Here is a 22,891-nt window from a genome sequence, read left to right as displayed (position 1 = left end):
TGCACCCACTGTCCATCACCTCGGTGCTGAAGCCGCGCCGAGTTGGTAGACAGGGGAGTGGCGCATATTGCATGTGCGTGCACTCTTTCCCCCCCCCCCCGACCCGTCACTATATTCACCTTCGAATGATGGCTTCGTGCTCCCAGCTCCCCCATGGCTCTTCCTGTGTCTGCCGACATCCTCCTGCGAGGGCGCGCGGCAAAAGCTGCTCATTCAGGCACTTCATTGTAGTTTCAGGACCTTCAGTCACGTGACCAATAGGACCTGCGGTCACGTGACTCCTAGTGTGCACTGCGGGGGGGATATAGTTACGGGGGGGCCATGTGTGCCAGCAGGGGGGAATATAGTTATGGGGGGGCCATGTATGCCAGCAGGGGGGAATATAGGGACGGGGGGCCCATTTGCTTGCCAGCAGGGGGGAAAATAGGGGGGAGGGCCCGTGTGCATGCCAGCAGGGGGGAATATAGGGACGGGGGGCCCGTGTGCATGCCAGCAGGGGAAAATATAGGGACGGCGGGGCCCGTGTGCATGCCAGCAGGGGGGGAATATAGGGATGGGGGGGCCCGTGTGCATGCCAGTAGGGGGGGAATATAGGGATGGGGGGCCCATGTGCATGCCAGCAGGGGGGAATATAGGGACGGGGGGGCCCGTGTGCATGCCAGCAGGGGGGAATATAGGGACGGGGGGGCCCGTGTGCATGTCAACAAGGGGTAACAGAGGGGCGGGGGGGGCCCGTGTGCATGCCAGCAGGGACATATAGAGAGTGGGGGCCATGTGTGTGCTAGCAGGAGGCATATAGTGACTGGGGGGCTATGTGCCAGCACAAGGGGGCAATGTGCCAGGATGGGGGTTATATAGATACCAGGATGAGGGACATGTATATGATTTGAAAGACGGACACTGGCATTATAAGACACACCTCCATTTAATATAAAACTTTTTTTTTTCTCTTTTTCTTCACCAAATTTGGGGGTGCGTCTTATAATCAGGTGCGTCTTATAAAGCGAAAAATACGGTATATAGATCACAACTGTTGTCCTTCAAGTGTAACAAATGGAAGCAGAGGCAGAGATGGTGAAGTTCACATTCGTTTTTTATTTTTAAAATGGAACCTCGGGACCACGGTCCGGGGGGGCTCAGAAGGGGGCGTAACTAGTGAGCCCCGGGTACCCGTAGTAAAGTCCCTCGGACAGGACCAGAATAGAATACCCGGAAGACACAGGTGCTACCTCCAGTTAGACCCCGGACAAGTGGCAGCTGTCCCAGCAGGACAAAAAGGGGTAATAGGTATAATGGAAGAGACCGTAGAGAAGTAGACACAGGTGAGAAAGGTCCTGGTTCCGGGTAGATGGTAGCAAGCTGGCTCCAGTAACCTTGTCACAGTCCACGGATTCGGATGGCTGTTGGCGGAAGGGGATGTAACTTGCACAGGTGACTGCAGAGGTTTTTAGGGATAGCAGGATACAGGATACGGATACTCTGTGGAGACAAATAGTATGAGCAAGTGCACAGAGACTGCTAACGCAATGCAGATAGATCAGAGACAGAACCGGATATTGCAATGGTAGATACTCGTTGCTCCGGCGCTCTCCCTATGGAGGAGAGGCCACAAATAGTAATCAGTGCGCTGACATTGGATAATTACCAAAGTTAAGAAATGCACGCTGTCCCTTTAAGAAACAAGAGGAGTGGGCGCTCAGGTTCTAATAGCTTTCCTTGAAGGTCTGCTGACAGCACGCCAGGAGATGGGGGAGGGAGCAGGATGCAGACAAGCAGAGAGAGCATGAGACCTCAGACAGGGAGCTCGCTGCTGCCCATGGACAGCATGAAGAGCAGGAGGTGAGTGACTAGGACAGGGTGCAGCGGCAGACCGGGGTGCAGAGCCAGTATAGGGACCGGGTGTAGCATCAAGTCATCATCCAGAGGTCAAGAGGAAGATGTGATGAGAATAACTTGAATCGTTTGAGTATTTCATCAATTTGCATAGTTTTTACGCCTCTGTTTTGCAAGTCATCAAGCCACAGAGTCCCACAAAATGGTTAATCAACTTATTATCAAACATCAATTGTTCAATGACCCTGCATCCCTGTCTTGCAAAGATAGCAGACAATAAGCTGTAAGAGCTGATATAAAAGCAAACGACAGCCATTCAAACATATCAAAAGTTAACGTTTAAGACTCGTATGACAACAGTATATGGTTCTTAACCAACTAAAAATAGACATCTGGATAATTAAGATTATATGCTGTGTCGACACAGCACCATTCTACAAAATCTGACATCAACTTCTATATTCCACCTAACCCCAGCCCCCTCTAATACATCCGACTACCATGGAGTCATCCAAGAATTTTTGGAGCTGGTAAAAATCAGATTTATACTGAAAATCTTCTGTATACAACGTGAAAATAAAGGGGCATAGCACCGTTCCGTGAGGGGCACCTACACTGCTCAATGATCTGCCAGACACAGTTGCTTCCATCTGTACAAACTGTGGCCTGTCTGACACGTAGTCAGTTATCCAATTTATCATCCTCTCCTCCACCTTCATATCAGGCATCTTTCTGTGTAGTAAAAGTGGCTGTAAGGTATTGAGCGCACTGGAGAAGGCAAAGAACATTGCGAGTACTGTGGTTCCATGATCATTGTCCGTATGTAACAGATATAATAGTATTGTTTCCCCCCCCCTCAATCTATGCTTCATGTGGTAATTTCCTGATGAAGAAGTAACTTGTACTACGAAATGCCAAGACAACCTGAAAGTAGCAATATCTATATATATCACGATTTAATCCAAATGGAATCTATATAAAATTGTAATAATTGTATACTATATTATACGTGATATATTTAGCAGCTAAAAGAATGGTAGACCATTCGAGAATTAGTAGAAAAACCGACAAAAAGGAGAACCTCGAAGTTGTGGTCAATATGAGAAGTACAATAAATTGTGGCCAATATAAAAAGTACAATAAAATAATAATAGACCAAATATGTTTCTATAAAAGTACCTTTATTCAATATTGGTAACAAATAGTAACACAAGCACGTGTTCTCTGTATAAAATATATATTAAAAATATCTACCTATATAGTAAAATATCAAAGACACAGCAGGCCTACAATAATTAATCGGAAAATATATATACATATATATCATTGGTATATAGCCTACAAAAACTCCTCTCTCATAAAACAATAATGAACAGATCAAAAAATGGTGAACATATGAAAAAAATTATAAATAAGATCAATAACATATACAGCCTAGAAAAGTGCACAACATAGCAAAATCACATGAGTGTATGCATAAATCATAAAACAATCAATAATTGATGTGGCCCCTTTAAAAAGAAAAAAGTGCAAGGTGCAAAATTATAATGTAGCATGGTGTAAACAATAAACCTCATAGCAATCAATAATAAAGTGCAAAGTGCAATGTAATATATCAATATAATCAAATAACAAGGCAATCAATAATATATATATATGACTCCTTTTAAAAGGCAAAAAGTGCAGAGTGCAATATGGTGTAGTTCAATATGTGTGCAAATATGCATCCAAGTAGGAGAGGAAGGCGAATGTGATGAGTCAGAAGGGAGGAGAAAGAGGGGTATATACCTTAACACGGCCTGCCGGTCACAGGTAAACACAGCGCGACGCACGTTTCGGATTTAATCCTTCATCAGGGGATTCTACGAAACGCATAGAATAAACCACCATCTTTTATTTCATCATATCTAGATTAATGCTTTATTCAGCAGCGCGGATAATATCCACATTCCACTATACTCGGGTACTGATACAATCACTTGGTGATCAGTGAATCTGCTGCATCTGATATCTCCCACATTATATTTCACGCTTTATTCAAAGGATCATATCAGGTTAGTATAATCTGATGAATACTTAGTATATATCGGATAAGACCCTATTTGCGCTGATTTCTCCTACAGCTTCGTTAGTTTCCTAAACTGTCTCCTCAAATCATTTTGGGAGACTCTGAAATCAGTCTGTGAGAACGGAGTCCTCTCCCCTCTGTATTAGTCAGTGATATTTCACTGTATTGTATATACCGTATTTTTCGGACTATAAGACGCACTGGACCATAAGATGCACCCCAATTTTCAGAAGGAAAATAGGGAAAAAAATAATAATGTGTCAAATGGGAGTCCGTCTTACAGTCCGAATTCAGCTTACCTGGGAAGGGATCCGGCACAGGTGGAGGAGTAGTCACAGGGGTCATTCAGTGGTCCAGGCTCGTGCGGTGGCGGCTCTGTGCTAGGGCAGGTTGGTTGTGCCGGGGCAGGGGCAGCTGTGCTGGGGCAGCTGCGCTGGGGCAGGTGGGCTGTGCTTGGGCTGGGGCAGCTGTGCTGGGGCTGGGGCAGCTGTGCTGGGGCAGCTGTGCTGGGGCAGGTGGGCTCTGCGGTGCGGTGGTGGCAGCGGGCTGTGCTCCGGTGCAGGTGCAGCGGCTCCGCCGGCATTTCCTCGCAGCCCGGAGGCCCCCGCACACCCCTTGCTGGCCGCCGCCATGTTGCGGTGGCCTCCGGGAACATGGACGCCGGAAAGATGGCCGCCGGTTTCGGGGACGGCGCATGCGCGGGTTCAGATCTTGTCGCCGAGATTTGAATCTCGTCCCCCGAGATCTCAGGATGAGATTTGATCCCGCACATGCGCCGTCCCCATCTTTCCGGCGTCCATGTTCCCGGAGGCCACCGCAACATGGCGGCGGCCAGCAAGGGGTGTGCGGGGGCCTCCGGGCTGCGAGGAAATGCCGGCGAAGCCGCCGCCCCTGCACCGGAGCACAGCCCGCTGCCATCACCGCACTGCAGAGTCCCGCCCGCTGCCACCACCACACCGCAGAGCCCCGCCCGCTGCCACCACCGCATTGGAGGTTAGTATATTGCGACCATAAGACGCACCCCCCACTTTCCCCCAAAATTTTTGGGGAAAAAAGTGCATCTTATGGTCGGAAAAATACGGTACATATGTGAGGTGTCTACATATATACAACCCCTGGCAAAAATTATGGAATCACCGGCCTTGAAGGATGTTCATTCAGTTGTTTAATTTTGTAGAAAAAAAGCAGATCACAGACATGGCACAAAACTAAAGTCATTTCAAATGCCAACTTTCTGGCTTTAAGAAACGCTAAAAGAAATCAAGAACAAAAAATGTGTTAGTCAGTAATGGTTACTTTTTTAAACCAAGCATAGGGGAAAAATTATGGAATCATGAAAAACAAACCAACAAAAAGCACTCCAACACATCACTAGTATTTTGTTGCACCGCTTTTTTGTTGCTGGCTTTTCTAACAGCTTGCAGTCTCTGAGGCATGGACTTAATGAGTGTCAAACAGTACTCTTCATCAATCTGGCTCCAACTTTCTCTGATTGCTGTTGCCAGATCAGTTTGCAGGTTGGAGCCTTGTCATGGACCATTTTCTTCAACTTCCACCAAAGATTTTCAATTGGATTGCGATCCGGACTATTTGAAGGCCATGACATTGACCTTATGTGTCTTTTTTCAAGGAATGTTTTCACAGTTTTTGCTCTATGGCAGGATGCATGATCATCTTGAAAAATGATTTCATCATTCCCAAACATCCTTTCAATTGATGGGATAAGAAAAGTGTCCAAAATATCAACATAAACTTGTGCATTTATTGAAGATGTAATGACAGCCATCTCCCCAGTTCCTTCACCTGACAAGCAGCCTCATATCCTCAATGACTGTGGAATTCTGCGTGTTCTCTTCAGGCAGTCATCTTTATAAATCTCATTGGAACGGCATCAAACAAAAGTTCCAGCATCATCACCTTACCCAATGCAGATTCGCGATTCATAACTGAATATGACTTTCATTCAGTCATCCACAGTCCACGATTGCTTTTCCTTAGCCCATTGTAACCTTGTTTTCTCCTTCATCTCATTGGGGGACACAGGTACTGTGGGTGTATGCTACTGCCGCCTGGAGGCTGACACTAAGTGAAAAAAAGGTTAGCTCCTCCTCCGCCGTATACACCCTCGCCCCGATTGCGGGCGGAAACCAGTTTTTCTTAGTGTCTGTTGGAGGCACACGTCGGTCTGTCTCAAGACTGATTTCTTTTTTTTCGTTCCCCATGAAGATAAGACAGGGGCGACGGACCTTATTGAAAGGGTCCGATCTCCCCAAACCAACAACGGGCGAGCACGTGCGAGTGTCCCTCCACGTATCCTCTCCCGCAACGGGGATTTTTTTCCGGATGTTCCATTTTTTCACAATGAAAACGAGATAGGGGCGACGGACCCTATTGAAAGGGTCCGATCTCCCGAAAACAACAACGGGCGAGCACGTGTGAGTGTCCCTCCACGTATCCTCTCCCGCACCGTGGGACATGATGCCGGACTTAGTTCTGTCCACCCCAAGGTATTGAAACCCTGGCCTGCACAGAGGCATAAGTGTAGTCTGCGCGGCCCCGCTGCCCCACCAATGCTAAGGACTGCTGGGGGCAAGGTGGCGGACGGTCCCTCTCCTAACCCCTCCTGATTGTTTAGGGCCCCCCTCCCCTCTACCTGAGGAATGATGGCCAGGGAGGGCTCCTGCGGCGTGGGATATTTTCAGACTACGGAGGTGAGATACGGGCGACGGACCCTAACGAAGGGGTCCGATCTCCCCAAACCAACAACGGGCGAGCACGTATGAGTGTCCCTCCACGTATCCTCTCCCGCACTGTGGGACATGATGCCGGACTTAGTTCTGTCCACCCCAGGGTATTGAAACCCTGGGCTGCACAGAGGCACAAGTGTAGTCTGCGCGGCCCCGCTGCCCCACCAATGCTAAGGACTGCTGGGGGCAAGGTGGCTGACGGTCCCTCTCCTAACCCCTCCTGATTGTTTAGGGCCCCCCTCCCCTCTACCTGAGGAATGATGGCCATGGAGGGCTCCTGCGGCGTCCAGGGATCCGGTTCCGGAGCGTTTCTGGAGGTCCGGCGGTTTCGCCCGCCCCCCTGGGCGGATGGAGGAATAACTCGAGGCCCCGGCTTCAGCCAGCGCTAGGTCGCGGCCGGAAGTCCCCGGCATCGCGTCATGGTGGCCACCCCCCCCCGTAGCCTGGGCGGGCGCCTGAGGAGTTTAGTCCCCGGCTTTAGGCCACAAAGAAAAGACCGCCCCCAGGATCCTTCTTTTTCTTCCGGGGGCCAGCCTGCAGTACTGGCACGCAGATTAAAGCAGCGCCTCGCACGCTGAGGACACAGGAATGGGGTAAGTGCTGCTCCCCAGCCCCACGGACAGGTGGCGCTATCAGGAACAAAGAGCGCCCTCCCCCAGCGGTTTTTTTTTTGTCAGCACGGAGACCTGACAGGTACAGCATGTCAGGAAAATCTAAGACACATACGTTCCTATATGCTGCATGCATCTACTGTCAGTCGGCTTTTCCGCGGGCGCAGATCAAACGGGTATGCAAAGCCTGCGAGTCCGAACGCACTCAGGAGCCGTCCCCTGCGACCAAGCCCAGTGTAACAGGTCCCCCGGAATGGGAGTTATCACTGTCACAATCTATAGCGTCACTTACGATACCAATCGAGTCCCTTCGAGCCCCAGATAAGGGCAGGGACAGTGGCTCTCCTGTCTTAGAGGGGTCCTCTACCTCACGCGAGCCTCCGGCCTGCAGGGGCCGCTCTCACTCCAGGCAGACCCGGGGGAAACGAACCCACACGGCGTCTCCCGCTCCATCCGGTGCCTCGACATCCATGAGCTCTGCTTCTCGCTCCCCGTCACCAGCAGTCGATAGCGAACAAGGCTCGGACTACGACTCGGATATGCACCTGGACCTAGATACGCCAGGTGGTCAGGAAACGGTTGACAGTCTCATAGAAGCCGTGAATCAGACTCTGGGGATTGAGGATGATTCCACTCTGGCTGCGGGCCATAAGGTGTCATTTAAGCGTGTCAAGCATCCCCACCCATAGTGTATTTTGCACTCGCCCTGAATTTGAGGACATAGTGCAAAAACACAGAGAACGGTCGGACAGGCAGTTCTCGGGTCAGGGGGCACTTGAGGCGAAGTACCCTTTTCCCCCGGATCTCCGTAAAAAGTGGACGGAATCCCCAACGGTGGACCCACCGGTGTCGCGTTTGGCTACAGGAACTTTACTATCTGTGCCTAGTGGTTCTTCTATTAAGGATCCCACTGATCGTCTCATAGAGAACTTGGCTCGCTCAATGTTTGAGGCATCAGAATCAGCGCTTTCTCCCTCGTTCGCAGCAAGCCCGGGTGGACGACAGCAGCCAACTCCGCCGCATCAGGGCGTCCCAATCACAATAGGGAACAATAGGTCTCATATAGAGCCAACCCATTGGGGAGGATGCGTGCTAACCAGTCTAGGTCGAGGGGATCCAGGTCCCAAAGATCTTCAGCCAAATGACTCGGGGCATTTGTCAGGCGGGGTAGGCGGCTGCCTACTCCGGTTTCACCACGCCTGGCTCAATTTCACGCGCGACACTTGGGTGAGAGAACTGGTGTCCACAGGGTCCAAGATAGAATTTGTCAGGTACCCCCCAAGACGATTTTTTTTTTTTCCCGGCTTTCCAAAGTGGATACCCGGGTAAGGGCTCTACTAGAAGCCTCCGATTCGCTCTCTCACAACGGAGTTATCATTCCAGTACCGGAAAACGAAAAGGCGCAGGGCTTCTATTCCAACCTGTTTGCAGTTCCCAAAAAAGAAGGGACGGTCAGGCCCGTTTTAGATCTAAAGTTCCTGAACAGATTTATCAGGATCAGACATTTCCAGATGGAATCTCTCCGTTCAGTCATAGCGGCAATGAGGCAGGGAGAGTATTTGGCCTCTATCGATATCCAGGACGCCTATCTACATATTCCCATTTTCCCTCCGCATCAAAGGTTTCTACGCTTCGTCATCAACGGTCTACACTTTCAGTTTGCAGCGCTGCGCTTCGGGCTAGCCACGGCCCCCAGAGTGTTCACAAAGGTCATGGCAATCCCCATGGCCATCCTGCACTCCCGGGGCATAGTAGTATTCCCCTACTTAGATGACCTCTTGGTCAAAGCCCCAAAGGCAGGCATGCGAGGAAAGTGTCAGCATTACGCTAGATACTCTTGCCCGCTTAGGGTGGTTGGTCAATGTAAAGAAGTCATCCCTTGTTCCAGCTCAGAGAATTTCCTTTTTAGGGATGACCTTCGACACTTGCCAAGGGTTGGTAAGTCTCCCTCGAGACAAGACCCTAGCCCTCCGGCAGGGGGTGCGAGTACTGCGCCAACCAGTCCCTCACACCATCCGTTTCGGCATGAGGATTCTGGGGAAAATGGTGGCAGCGATGGAAGCGATCCTGTTCGTCCAGTTTCATCTTCGTCCCCTGCAGCACGCCCTCTTGTCAGCCTGGGACAAGAACCCATTCACGCTCGATCATCGGTGCCGGTTGTCCTCTCAGGTCAGGCAGTCACTAGAGTGGTGGACAATCAGTTCCTCCCTGCTTCAGGGGAAACCATTCCCCCCAGATCAGTGGCTGGTGGTCACAACCGACGCCAGCCTTTTCGGCTGGGGAGCGATTTTTCGCCACCACACAACCCAGGGACGGTGGTCACCACAGGAGGCAGCCCTCCCGATCAACTTATTGGAGATACGGGCGATCCGGCTGACTCTGCATCGATTCCATCACCTTCTAGCAGGCCGCCCCATCCGGATTCAGTCGGACAACGCCACGGCGCTGGCTTACATAAATCACCATGGGGCACCCGCAGCAGGGAAACCATGCGCGAAGTAGGGCACGTGCTTCACTGGGCCGAGAGGAACCGCTCGCTGATATCGGCGGTCCACATCCCGGGGGTAGAGAACTGGGCGGCAGACTTTCTCAGCAGGGGCTTGCATCCGGAGAATGGTCACTTCACCCAGAGGTTTTTCAGCAGATTTGCCAATGGTGGGGAACTCCGGATGTGGATCTGATGGCGTCCAAGGTGAACGCCAAGGTGTTCATGTTCGTCGCGCGGTCCCGGGACCCGCAGGCAATCGCCGTGGATGCGCTGGTTCTGCCATGGAATCAGTTTCGCCTCCCATACCTGTTTCCCCCGCTGCCTTTGCTTCCGAGGGTCATCAAGAAAATCAAGGCAGAGGGGGTGCCAGTGATTCTGCTGGTGCGCAGATCTAGTGCAGCTGCTCGTCGACGTGCCTTGGCGCCTGCCAGAGCGCCCAGCTCTACTGTCTCAGGGGCCGATCTGCCACCCAAACTCAGGGGCTCTGTGTTTGACGGCTTGGCCGTTGAATCCTGGATACTGACGCAGGCGGGGTTCGGGCGCAAGGTGGTTGCTACGATGGTTAGCGCCCAAAAGCCTACCTCGGCACGAGTTTACCACCACACCTGGAAGGTTTTCTTTGCATGGTGGGGGGGAAAGGTTGTTCGCCACTGAGATTCTCCATCCCTAATATCTTGGCTTTTCTCCAGTCTGATTTAGACTCAGGCTTCGCTCCCAGTTCTCTCAGAAGACAGATATCGGCTTTATCCGTCCTCTTTCAGCGCAGGATTGCTACCAACTTGCAGGTTAAGACTTTCATCCAGGGGGTCTCCAACTTGGTACCTCCCTATAAGGTACCTATGGACGCCTGGGACCTTAACCTGGTCCTAAGTGTTCTGCAGGAAGCTCCATTTTAGCCGCTGCAGGATGTCTCTCTGTCATACCTTTCCTGGAAGGTGGTGTTTCAGGTAGCCATAACATCGATCAGGAGGGTCTCGGAGCTGGCAGCGTTATCTTGCCTAGCCCCGTTCCTGACCTTTTACAAAGACAAGGTGGTTCTTAGACAAGCTCCTCCTTTTTTACCAAAAGTCGTTTCCTCGTTTCATATTAATGAGGATATTGTCTTGCCCTCTTTCTGTCCAGCACCGATGCACCGTGTGGAAAAGGCTCTTAATGCGTTGGACCTGGTGAGAGCTCTCAGGAGGTACGTGTCGCAGACGTCACCCTTTCGTCAGACGCGCTGTTCGTGCTCCCTGAGGGTCGCAGGAAGGGACTCGCTGCCTCAAAATCGACCATAGCCAGATGGATTCGTTTTGTTATTCAGGATTCCAGCAGGGATCAGAGCACACTCTACTCGGGCAGTGGGTGCCTCTTGGGCGCTTCGACACCAGGCTTCGGCGGAACAGGTTTGCAAGGCAGCAACCTGGTCCAGCCTGCACACGTTTACTAAACATTACAATGTCCATACTCAGGCTTCGGTGGATACCAGCCTGGGTAGAAGGATTCTCCAAGCAGCAGTGGCGCACCTTTAGACAAGAGGTGCATGTAGCTCGGATCGGTGAGTCAACTTCCCACCCAGGGACTGCTTTAGGACATCCCACAGTACCTGTGTCCCCCAATGAGATGAAGGAGAAACATGGATTTTTGTGATAACTCACCGTAAAATCCTTTTCTCTGAGACGCTCGTTGGGGGACACAGCACCCATCCTATTAGCCAAGTGGCTTCTGTTTAATCAATATGCTTTCGGTATGAAACTAGGGTGGCTATTTTCTAGACATTGTTACCTGTATTAAGGTTGATGTCTGATTTTGTTTGATCTCCTACTGCTTTTGCACCAAATTGGTTTCCGCCCGCAATCGGGGCGAGGGTGTATACGGCGGAGGAGCTAACCTCTTTTTTCACTTAGTGTCAGCCTCCAGGCGGCAGTAGGATACAATCACAGTACCTGTGAACCCCCACTGAGCGTCTCGGAGAAAAGGATTTTACGGTGAGTTATCACAAAAATCCATGTTTTTTCTGTTTAGGTGTTAATGAAAGCTTTCGTTTAGCTTTTCTGTGTGTAAATCCCATTTCCCTTAGGCGGTTTCTTATATTTCGGTCACAGACATTGACTCCAGTTTTCTCCCATTCGTTCCTCATTTGTTTTGTTGTGCATTTCCTGTTTTGGAGACATATATTGCTTTAAGCTTCCGGTCTTTACGCTTTTATGTCTTTCTTGGTCTACCAGTATGTTTAACAACTTTCCCATGTTGCTTGTATTTGGTTCAGATTTTAGACACAGCTGACTGTGAACAACCAACATCTTTTGCAACATTGCATGATGATTTACCCTCTTTTAAGAGTTTGATAATCCTCTCCTTTGTTTCAATTGACATCTCTCGAGTTGGAGCCATGATTCATGTCAGTCCACTTGGTGCAACAGCTCTCCAAGGTGTGCTCACTCCTTTTTAGATGCAGACTAACGAGCAGATCTAATTTGATGCAGGTGTTAGTTTTGGAAATGAAAATGTACAGGGTGATTCCATCATTTTTTTTTTTCCTTAAAATGTATTGATTCCATAATTTTTCCCCTATGCTTGGTTTAAAAAAGTAACCATTACTGACTACCACATTTTTTGTTCTTGATTTCTTTTAGTGTTTCTTAAAGCCAGAAAGTTGCCATTTGAATTGCCTTTAGGGTATGTGCCCACGCTGCGGATTCACCTGCGGATTTTTCGGTGCAGATCCGCAGGTAAAGACGCAGGTAAAGTGACCTGCGGTTTTCCTGTGGATTGGCCAGCGGTTTTTCCCTGCGGTTTGACACCTGGGCAATGGAATAGGTGTCAAACCGCAGCGGAATCCACAGAAAGAATTGACATGCTGCGGATTTCAAACCGCAGCTTTTCCGCAGGGAAAAATCCGCACCGTGTGCACTGCGGATTTGAAATCCCATTGCCTATCTTTATACTGTACACTGTCTGCGGAACTGCTGCAGATCGACAAAGGCCAATCCGCAGCGGATCCGCAGCAGAATCCACAGCGTGTGCACATACCCTTAGTTTTGTGCCATGTCTGTGATCTGATTTTTTTTTCTACAAAATTAAACAACTGAATGAACATCCTCCAAGGCCGATAATTCCATAATTTTTGCCAGGGGTTGTTTAGCACCAGAGAGTCAGTAGTGCTCTAATATAATACTGTTACATCATTTTCTCCCCATTCAGGTCCCTGCAATATCGGATCCTCTCAGTGGAGATCTTCTGTATAAGAGAATTCTCCTGAGTGACCCTACAAGGATGGATAGGGACAGGGACAAGATGGCGGAGAGGATATTACACCTCACCCTAGAGATCCTCTTCCGGCTTACTGGAGAGGTGAGAGATTCTGATGACGTCACATTACATCATTCTTATCTATGGGAATAACAGATGGAGAGAACTGGAGAGGTGAGGACTCTGGAAATGTCTGTAGTGAGATTTATTAATGTGTCTCTCCATAACCAGGATTACACAGTAGTGAAGAAGACCTCTAGTGAGCGCTGTCAGGACCCTGTGTCTGAGGGATGGGGAAGACCCCTGAGCCCAATCACAGAGCCTCCACCTCACCCCCTGATACATGAGGACATCAATGCCCAGAAGATCCTAGAACTCGCCTACAAGATGATTGAGCTGCTGACTGGAGAGGTGACACTGCTGGGAATGCTGGGACATTATACAGTAACGCTATGAAGGGATCAGGAGATGACGGTATCATTGTATGTGTCAGGTTCCTATAAGGTGTCAGGATGTCACCGTCTATTTCTCCATGGAGGAGTGGGAGTATTTAGAAGGACATAAAGATCTGTACAAGGACGTCATGATGGAGGTTCCCCAGCCCCTCACATCACCAGGTAATAGACAGGACTAAATACACACGTCCTTTAATTATCTGAATGTGAAGAATGAATTCAGTCCCTGTATGTGTTTTCTCCAGTTCTATCCACTAAGAGGACATCACCAGAGAGATGTCCCCATCCTCTTCTTCCACATGACTGTAAACAAGAAGATCCCAATGTTCCTCAGGATCATCAGGTAGGTGGAAAGAAGGTGTTATAAAATCTCCCTAATGTGTAGAGGGCTGTGAAGATCTTGTCTTCAGCTTTGTTTTAACCATCAGTATTTTACATTGAACTGTGGATTCATTAGCGACATCGGAACTTTTCCATTCACAAAAAATGATATTAGAAATGTGACCAATGACTCCAGAGTGCAGCAGGAAATCCAATGATCACTTTTCTGTGGACATTTGCAATGAGACTCAGCATTATATTGGAAACCTAAAGTGAAGCGATCGACTTTGAACATTTATTACATACAATGCAAAAACAGATCCTATGAATACAAGGAACATGACAATACATTTTTTTTTTTTTCTTACCCGGCCCTTATAGTGTTCAGATCTTAATCCTATAGGACATCTGCTTTACAAGTAAGAATGACTTGTTCCGAGTGAGTTAGCACCTCCATTTATATTGTGGCAACTGTAAAAACCTATCCTTTCATCACAGGACATTACTCATGCAGAAAGACTGACAACATAACTAACAATTTGCTGAGGTTCTGAAGACCAAAGGAGGTCTAAGCGGATGTCTCTAATTATGTGACCATTCAGTGTATGTTGTATATTTGGTGTAGATGACAGGAAAAAACTGATCATAGACTACAGATGTTGTCTTGATTTTTCTCACAATTTTTTGATTATGGAGACTGCTGTTAGAATAAGGAGCCGACATGTTGGATTTATACAGGAGACCTGCAGCTGCTATTTCATCTTTTCTGTTCTAAATCATTCACACAATCTTTCCACTTGTCTGTGACTTTTACAATATTTGTTTCAGGGTGAAGATCTGCCGCTTATTAATTATACAGAGACATATGAGAGGGGTGATGAGCGGTGTAAAGAGGAGATTCCTACAGATAACAGCACAGGTGAGTAGAGGCCACTATATGTACATAAGTCAGATTCTTTTAAGTCGTTGGATTAAAAACCTAATGAACTAGAATATAAGTTGGTATGTATGCAACATGTAGGTGCATGTTCATATTGGTCACACTGTTTTTTTTTATCACAATTTTGTTAACCAAGTGCCATATCTTATTTTCATGCACTATTGCTATTTATTTACTGCAGGGTATTTGCACACTTTATTTTTATCTTAGGTAAAACACTGGATTATAGAATTGTGTGATAATCTCGTTGGGATTTGTAACACGGAATATTAATGTTTGATTGGACTGGCAAAAAAGTTTGATAGCTAACTTTTAATTGACTAATTTAAATGGTGTTTTACCCTTCGCCACGACAGCACCCACTGGAGGTATCGGATCCGCCCCATTTGGAACAGGAAACCCTACAGGAAAGATAAAAGGGGCGGTCCGCCTTTCCTCCTCAGTTTTGGTTTCCTGTTCCAAATGGAGCCACGTTCCTTCAGGAAAGCATACCTGGGCCATGCATGCCGCCTGTATGGTCTCCACGCGAACGGCAGGGGTTGCGGTCCGGAGGCAGCGTCGGGGGAGACTCCGTTAGACGGCTCCCCCTCGTCTGGTGTATGGAGGGTGATGGCCGGGTCCGGGGTGGGCCGCCCGGTCTCACCCAGGAGCGCGTCGGTGGCACCAAGATGCGCAGACCGCCGCTGCTAGGAGCGGTAAGTACGCCAGTGGCGCGAATAGAAACTGGCGGTGGCATGGAGAGCGCGGGCCGCATACAGAAGCGGGGGCGCGGTAGCCGGCCGGCGCAGAGGCTCCTGACCCCCGGAAGTAATGATTGAACTTCCGGGGCAGGGTGGCTGAGAGCGCGACGGCGCATGCGCAGTGATCCCGGGGAGGAGGAGCGACTTCCGGGAGCAGAGGAAGAAAAGAAAAAAAAAAAAAGAGACGAGCAATCTATTTAAACAGCGCCGCAGCTGTGCGGTGGTGAGCCATGTCGTCCCCAACGGAAGCGCACGCTCCAGCAGGAGACTCTGCGGGGAGCAACTCCACCCGGGACCGCAACGCTAGGACAGACACCGGCCGCAGGATCGAGACAGGAGAGTCAAGACCGAGGACGGGATCTCAGCCATCCGATCCGGTAATATAATGCTTCACTGGGTGAGTGTGCAAAGTATATACTCTACCTATTAAGCTGACCTCTTCCTACCCCCCCACCCCCCCCTCCTTTCGGCTCCACTTTCCAGACAAAGGAAAAAGAAAAATCTAAGCATAAGGAATGCGCATTATGCTCTGAACCTCTCCCTGACTGCTACCCTAAAAAGCTCTGCAAGCAGTGCACCAGAGAGACTAGGCAGGGGTCCGCAGTGTCGTCAAAAGACATTCGAGCCATAATCAGGGAGGAAATACAGGCTATCAACCGTGCCAGTACTCCCTCACCCTCAGAGACTAGAAGCAAAAAACAGGTGACCCTCAGCTCAGAGTCAGAGGAAGAACAGGGGTTAATCTCCAACTCCTCACTCACATCCTCGTCATCATCATCAGACATGGAGGGACGGTCATGTTTTCCCCTGGATAGTGTGGATAACCTGGTCAAATCAACCAAGGGGTGCCCAGACCGCACAAGAAATAATGTTTGCGGGGTTGGCGGAAAAGAAAAGGAGAGCGTTCCCAGTGATACCGGCAGTTAAGGCCCTAATAAAAAGAGAATGGGAAAAACATGATCAAAGAAGTTTTCTCCCATCGGCCTCAAAGAGGAAATATCCTTTTGGCGATGACGAGTTGTTAAAATGTACCAAGGTGCCAAAGGTTGATGCCGTTGTAGCCTCTGCCTCAAAACAATCTACTATTCCGGTAGAGGACGCAGGCTTATTGGCAGACCCGCTAGACCGTAAGGCAGAGTCATCATTGAAAAGGTCTTGGGAATCTGCCACGGGTATTTTTAAGCCAGCAGTAGCCAGCACGTGCACCGCCAGATCTATGCTTGTGTGGTTGGACCAATTGGATCAACAAATCGAGCAGAAGGTGTCAAGAGAAAAGCTACGGGCCGCTATTCCATTAATCAGAGGGGCAGCTGCCTTTATGGCTGATGCTTCGGCGGACACTCTGCGGCTGGCAGCAAGATCGGCAGCTCTTGTGAACAACGCCAGGCGGGCACTGTGGATGAAGAGCTGTAAGGGGGACGCACAATCAAAATCTAAGATTTGTGCAACCCCGTGTGAGGGTGAGTTTCTCTTCGGGAAAGCCCTAGACGACATACTCGCCAAAGCAAAGGAGAGGAAGAAGGCGTTCCCTGACTCTTCTATCCCTTTCTATAGGAGAACCTTTAAAAGACGACCGTTTGGAAGAAGGAGGCAAACGGATAGATCAAATAGATGGCCCACAAAGGAAGAAAAACAAAAGGGTAGCATGTTTAGGGGTTCAACATTCCGGAGGGAAAATAAAAATTAAAAAATCAGACCCACCAGTAGGGGGTAGATTAAAATTTTTTTTTTCAAAATGGCAAAAAATAACTTCGAGCCCATGGATCTTAGGTATAATTAAAGAGGGAATGAAAATAGAATTCCTTCAAACCCCTTATGATTTCTTTATCATAACCCGCCTTAACTCTTTAGTTCAACAAAAGGCCCTCGAAGAAGAAATTCGGAGCCTACTATCTAAGGGGGTTTTAGTGGAGGTCCCAGTGGGACAGGAAGGTAGAGGATTCTACTCTCCTTTATTTTTAATTTCCAAACCAGACGGTACGTTTAGAACGATTATTAATTTAAGGAAGCTTAATACGTTTATAAGAAATTATAAGTTTAAGATGGAATCATTCAGATCCACCATAAAGCTTCTCTTTCCAAACTGTGTAATGGCAGGAATTGACTTAAAAGATGCTTACTATCATCTTCCTATCCATGATAGATACCAAAAATACCTAAGGGTCGCAGTGGTGTTCGAAGACAAGATCCGTCATTCTCAGTATACAGCCATGCCTTTTGGCCTCTCTACAGCGCCAAGAATCTTCACCAAGGTGATGGCCTATCTTCGCCAAAAAGACACTCTAATCGTACCTTACCTAGACGACTTCCTAATAATCGGGAACTCGGTCACCCAATGTACCAAACGTGTGGCTGACGCAATCTCATCTTTGCAGGATCTAGGTTGGATCATCAATATACAGAAGTCCAGACTCGTTCCGCAATCCCTCCAGATGTTTTTAGGGTTCCAGTTAGACTCCACAACCCAGAGATGTCTACTTCCTCAGGTAAAGATTGCACTCACAAAAGAGAAAGTAGAGGCAGCCATAGATAGACCACGCATGTCTCTGAGAGGGGCAATGTCGCTATTGGGGTCGCTAAATTCCTGTGCCCCAGCAGTCCGGTGGGCCCATTATCATGTCCGCACACTTCAGCATCAGATCCTCCAAGAGGACAGGCGACATGGTGGTCACCTCGAGAGCAAGATAACCTTAACTCAGGAGGTCTTGACTTCTCTAAAGTGGTGGCTAGATGATGACCATCTATCCTCAGGAGTCCCATGGGTCATAGTACCATCCTGCATCCTAACCACCGATGCTAGCCCCCATGGCTGGGGAGCCCATATGGGGAATAGCTTTTGTCAAGGAAGGTGGAATAGAGAGGAAGGGGAATACTCGTCTAATTTAAAAGAGCTGACAGCGGTATACTATGCTCTACACCATTTCCTTCCACAGCTCCAACAGAAACATGTCAGGATCCTATCGGACAACACCACTACAGTGGCCTACATAAACAGACAGGGAGGTACTCGATCAGAGACTCTGATGTCTTCTGCGGCAAGAATCTTAAGCTTAGCCGAAAGCTGTTTGTTGTCCCTCTCGGCTCTTCATATCAGGGGAGAGAACAACCAAGAGGCGGACTTCTTAAGCCGACACACACTTCGGCAAGGGGAGTGGTGCCTCAACCGCCGAATCTTCAAGGATTTAGTAACTTTATGGGGACAACCTCAGGTGGACCTCTTTGCCAAGAGGGAGAACAGACAGATAAAGACGTTTGCTTCCCTGTCTCCATCAGATCACCCAGACATAGTGGATGCCCTCCAAGCCTCATGGAAGTTCAAGCTGGCATATGCCTTCCCTCCGTTGATTCTCCTGCCACAAGTGATTCGGAAGATCAGAGAGGACAGGGCGAGAGTAATCCTGATAGCACCATTCTGGCCCAAGAGGCCGTGGTTCTCGTGGCTACGAATTATGTCAGTGACAGATCCTTGGGTCCTCCCTTCGATTCCCAACCTACTCTCCCAAGGCCCTTTCATCCACCCCCAAGTGGACAGCTTACACTTGACGGCGTGGAATTTGAAAGGCAGCTACTAAGATCAAGAGGGTTTTCTGAAACACTGATTGCTACGCTCCTACAGAGCAGGAAGGAGTCCACGACCCAGATTTATACAAGAATATGGAAAAAATTCCTACAGTTTCATATAGCACCCCATACAGCAGAAGTCCCGATAGTTCCTATCTTAGAATTTCTACAGAGAGGGAAGGACTTGGGCCTGGCAGTAAACACACTGAAAGTACAGGTGTCCGCGTTAGGGGCACTGTACGGCCATAATATAGCAGGAAATAAATGGATATCACGATTTATCACAGCCTGCGAATGAACAACTCCAGTCCACATACCTACAATCCCCGCATGGGACTTAAATCTGATCTTAGACGCCCTGACGGAGGAACCCTTTGAGCCGATAGACACGATATCCCTCAAATACTTGTCACTCAAGACTGCCCTCTTGGTAGCGCTGACATCTGCTAGGAGAGTGGGTGATATCCAGGCCCTGTCCATATCTCCACCCTTTTTTCAAGTATACCAAGATAGAGTAATATTAAAGCCAGACCCCTCGTACCTGCCTAAGGTATCAACAAAATACCATAGATCTCAAGACATACACCTCCCAACCTTCTTTGAAGATCCCTTCACTCCAGAGGAGCAGAAATTCCACACTTTGGACGTCAGAAGAACTGTCCTAAAGTATATTGAGAGGTCTAGAAGCTGGAGGCAGTGTAGGGCTCTGTTCGTTTCTTTTCAGGGCTATAAAAAAGGGTACGGAGTCACGAAGAGCACCATTTCCCGATGGATCAGGGATGCCATTCGTTTAGCCTACTCCGCAAAAAATGAAAATCCTCCGGAAGGCATCAGAGCGCATTCCACTAGAGCAATGGCGACCTCCTGGGCCGAGAGGGGAGACGTTCCAATTGAAACCATATGTAAGGCGGCAATTTGGTCATCCCCTTCCACCTTCTATAATCACTATAGACTTGACCTTTCATCAACTTCTGACCTAAGCTTTGGCAGGACGGTCCTTGGCACGGTGGTCCCACCCAGGTGATGGTCTCTGGAATCTCTCCAGTGGGTGCTGTCGTGGCGAAGGGTAAAAAGCCGGATTACTTACCGGTAATGCTCTTTTAATGAGTCCACGACAGCACCCGCTCACTTCCCTCCCTGATAAAGATATCGATAATAAAGTATATCTGCTAAAGATGGATAAGTAAAATTTAGATATACAAAAACATTGCCTAATCCTTGGCGGTCCTCCTGGTACTCTGAAATGCAAAACTGAGGAGGAAAGGCGGACCGCCCCTTTTATCTTTCCTGTAGGGTTTCCTGTTCCAAATGGGGTGGATCCGATACCTCCAGTGGGTGCTGTCGTGGACTCATTAAAAGAGCATTACCGGTAAGTAATCCAGCTTTTTTTGAAGAAGAGTTCAAGAGATTGCAGGATTAGGTCCCCTGAGGTGCTTCCATTTGTCACAGTCTGCTCCGGAATCAGGCAGTGTGGGGAGAGTTGCAGCTGAGTTAGGGAAAGATTTGTTTGCTTCGTACTTGTGGGTCATACTATTTCTAATACACATATCCATCTTAACTAACCATCCTTCTAAGGGCTAATAAAGCTGCATAGATATCCATGCTAGGCAGGCAGTGTATCTGGCAGACTTCAGTGCATATAGCAAGGGTCCATTACAGTTCTGTCTGCTGCTGCTGCTGCTGCTGGCTATTGCAGATATTTGTAGACATAGCCCCAGGTATCGGGGGCCAGAAATCATTTTTTAGGGATCTTAGTCCTAATTATATGCTTTAAAAGCAATCCAGAGAACACCGTTTTTCTGCTCCATTTGCTTGTTGGCACTGCAGAATACAGCCAGAGCATTTCCATATTACATCACTAAAAAAACTGCTATTTTAAACTGTGGTTTGTCCGTCACATGGATCACATATCCGTGCGCTCAAAATTGTGCCGTTTCAGACCTCCATTTAAATTTTTTTGCAGTGTTAGCCAAGTTATGGACACCAGTGTGCTGAAAAAAAAAAGTTACCTACAGGCCAGATATTTTAAACTGGGGTTTTCCATCACACGGATCACACATCAGTTGCGCTCCAAATTCAGCCATTTGTAGTGAACGTGTAAAGTATTGTCCTCCATTTAAAAATGGGCAAGGCGCATGGCAAGGGACGGGGAACTAGACGTGATGGTGCATGCAGAGGCCGAGGCCAAGCTGAAATTCTGCCACAACAAACACCGACATCTTCTCACCCGATCTTCCTGTCCGAATTCATAGGGAACCGCAGCACACCACTATTGAACCCAAAGCAGTGTCAAAATCTTGTTGGTTGGATAGTGGATAATGCTTCCAGTCACTTTGCTGACACCACCACCCTGTCTTCCACAGGGTCAAGTCTCAGTAGCCGTGAGTCTGGACTTCTGTAACAATTATGTAGGTACTAAAGAATCTGATAGTGTGGGATAAAACCAGTCTGAGAACAAAGCTGCAGCAAAAAGATGTATTTAAACAAAACAGGAATGCAAACTAACACAGATATTCCTGCAATTGTAAGGAGATGCTCAGCACAATATAGTAAATCACAGTAAACTGAATAGCGGGACGTGACCGCTAATACGAACCAGTCCAGCAATTATATGACGAAGGAAAGTGCGAGACACTTAAATGAGGAAGTCCATTAAAGATTTCAGTAGGTATGCATACAGTACTTAAACATGGTTATCCACCAAGGGGGTAGTGAAAATGCACACAGTACTTAAACAAGGGAGTCCAGCAATAACTTGATCACACGTAGGTACGGCGCTTGTTTGTGGGAGTCCAATAAGAAGCGTAGACAGGGGAAGGTCTCTAAAGACACCTTTTAAGGGCTGACAAGTCCCGCACCACAGCCCAACAGACGTAGTCCAGAAGATATGAAGTTAACCTTCTTACTGACTGCAGCAGCTTCTGAGGCAAGAGGCAACACCCAAGTATTCAGGTCAATAGGCAACCCCGGTCAGGATCCAGAAGCACACAGAAAATGGAAGGCAGCTAAATGAGGAAAGGCAGACCACCGAGTAATGAGTAGCAGTAGCAAGGAGTTCACCAGCACAACGGGCAGGAGCTCTGGAGCCAACAGCACAAAATACTCAGGCAAGCAGGAACACACAATCCGGACTTAAATAATAGGACAGAAAGGAAGTTCCATGACAGGACGAGATACAAAACTCCATCTTGGATAAAGGCAAACGGGCACAAAGGAAAGTCCGGAATCCTTACAACCGCATATTCCTCACCCTGATCCTTATTCCTCCCACCATGCCGAGTGCCCGGAGACAACTGATCCCACACTTGGACACTCTGAAGAGCTGTAATAATAATAAATTTTATTTCTATAGCGCCGACATATTCCGCAGCACTTTACTGTTTCCATTTATAGTTTTGGGCCTCTCGCCCAATCCACTTGAAGCGGGGCAAGAGGAGATGCCCAAATATTTGCGCAGCCACGGTCACACGAAGGTGACAGAGGGAAAGTGCCACAAGAGGTGGACAATGATGAGACACAATTGCCAGAAAGTCAGGAGGAGGACCAGGGTGCGGAAGTGGAGAATGAGTTGGTGGATGATATAGTAACTGACCCAAGCTGGCAGGAGGACATGCAGTGCGAGGACAGCAGCACATGGGGAGGGAGGTGTAGCACCCAATCAGGCAGGAAGAAGCAGTGTGGTGGCCACAGACAGAAGGCGGGCAACCATTTCCTGTAACACCAACACGACAGAAGGTGCCGGTAAAACTGTTAGGTCTTCCCGAGTCTGGTTGTTTTTTAAAGACTCTGCCGATAACCTCAAAAAGGCCATTTGCACAGGGTCCAGGAACAGTGTCTGCAGGTGACACCACTGCTTCTTTTGCTGTTGTGCGTGTAAGCCAATCCCCGTCCATGGT

At 48.5% G+C, this 22,891-nt stretch overlaps 1 protein-coding gene across 1 annotated transcript in view; it reads left to right on the top strand.

Moving 5' to 3' along the window:
• Positions 1 to 22,891, top strand: part of LOC141051168 (uncharacterized) — a 255,536-nt gene that overhangs the window by 16,623 nt on the left and 216,022 nt on the right. Inside the window, 5 exon segments of the mRNA XM_073548033.1 lie at positions 12,931 to 13,080; positions 13,210 to 13,389; positions 13,472 to 13,595; positions 13,679 to 13,776; positions 14,583 to 14,673. Of these exon segments, the coding sequence (XP_073404134.1) occupies positions 13,003 to 13,080; positions 13,210 to 13,389; positions 13,472 to 13,595; positions 13,679 to 13,776; positions 14,583 to 14,673 (571 nt within the window). The 5' untranslated portion in view covers positions 12,931 to 13,002.

Source organism: Dendrobates tinctorius, unplaced genomic scaffold, assembly GCF_039654945.1.
Source record: "Dendrobates tinctorius isolate UK_male_01 unplaced genomic scaffold, ASM3965494v1 ptg000155l, whole genome shotgun sequence".
Taxonomy (NCBI): Eukaryota; Metazoa; Chordata; class Amphibia; order Anura; family Dendrobatidae; genus Dendrobates; species Dendrobates tinctorius.
The sequence above is the reverse complement of the archived record's forward strand: the minus strand, read 5'-3'. Positions and strand labels throughout refer to the sequence as shown.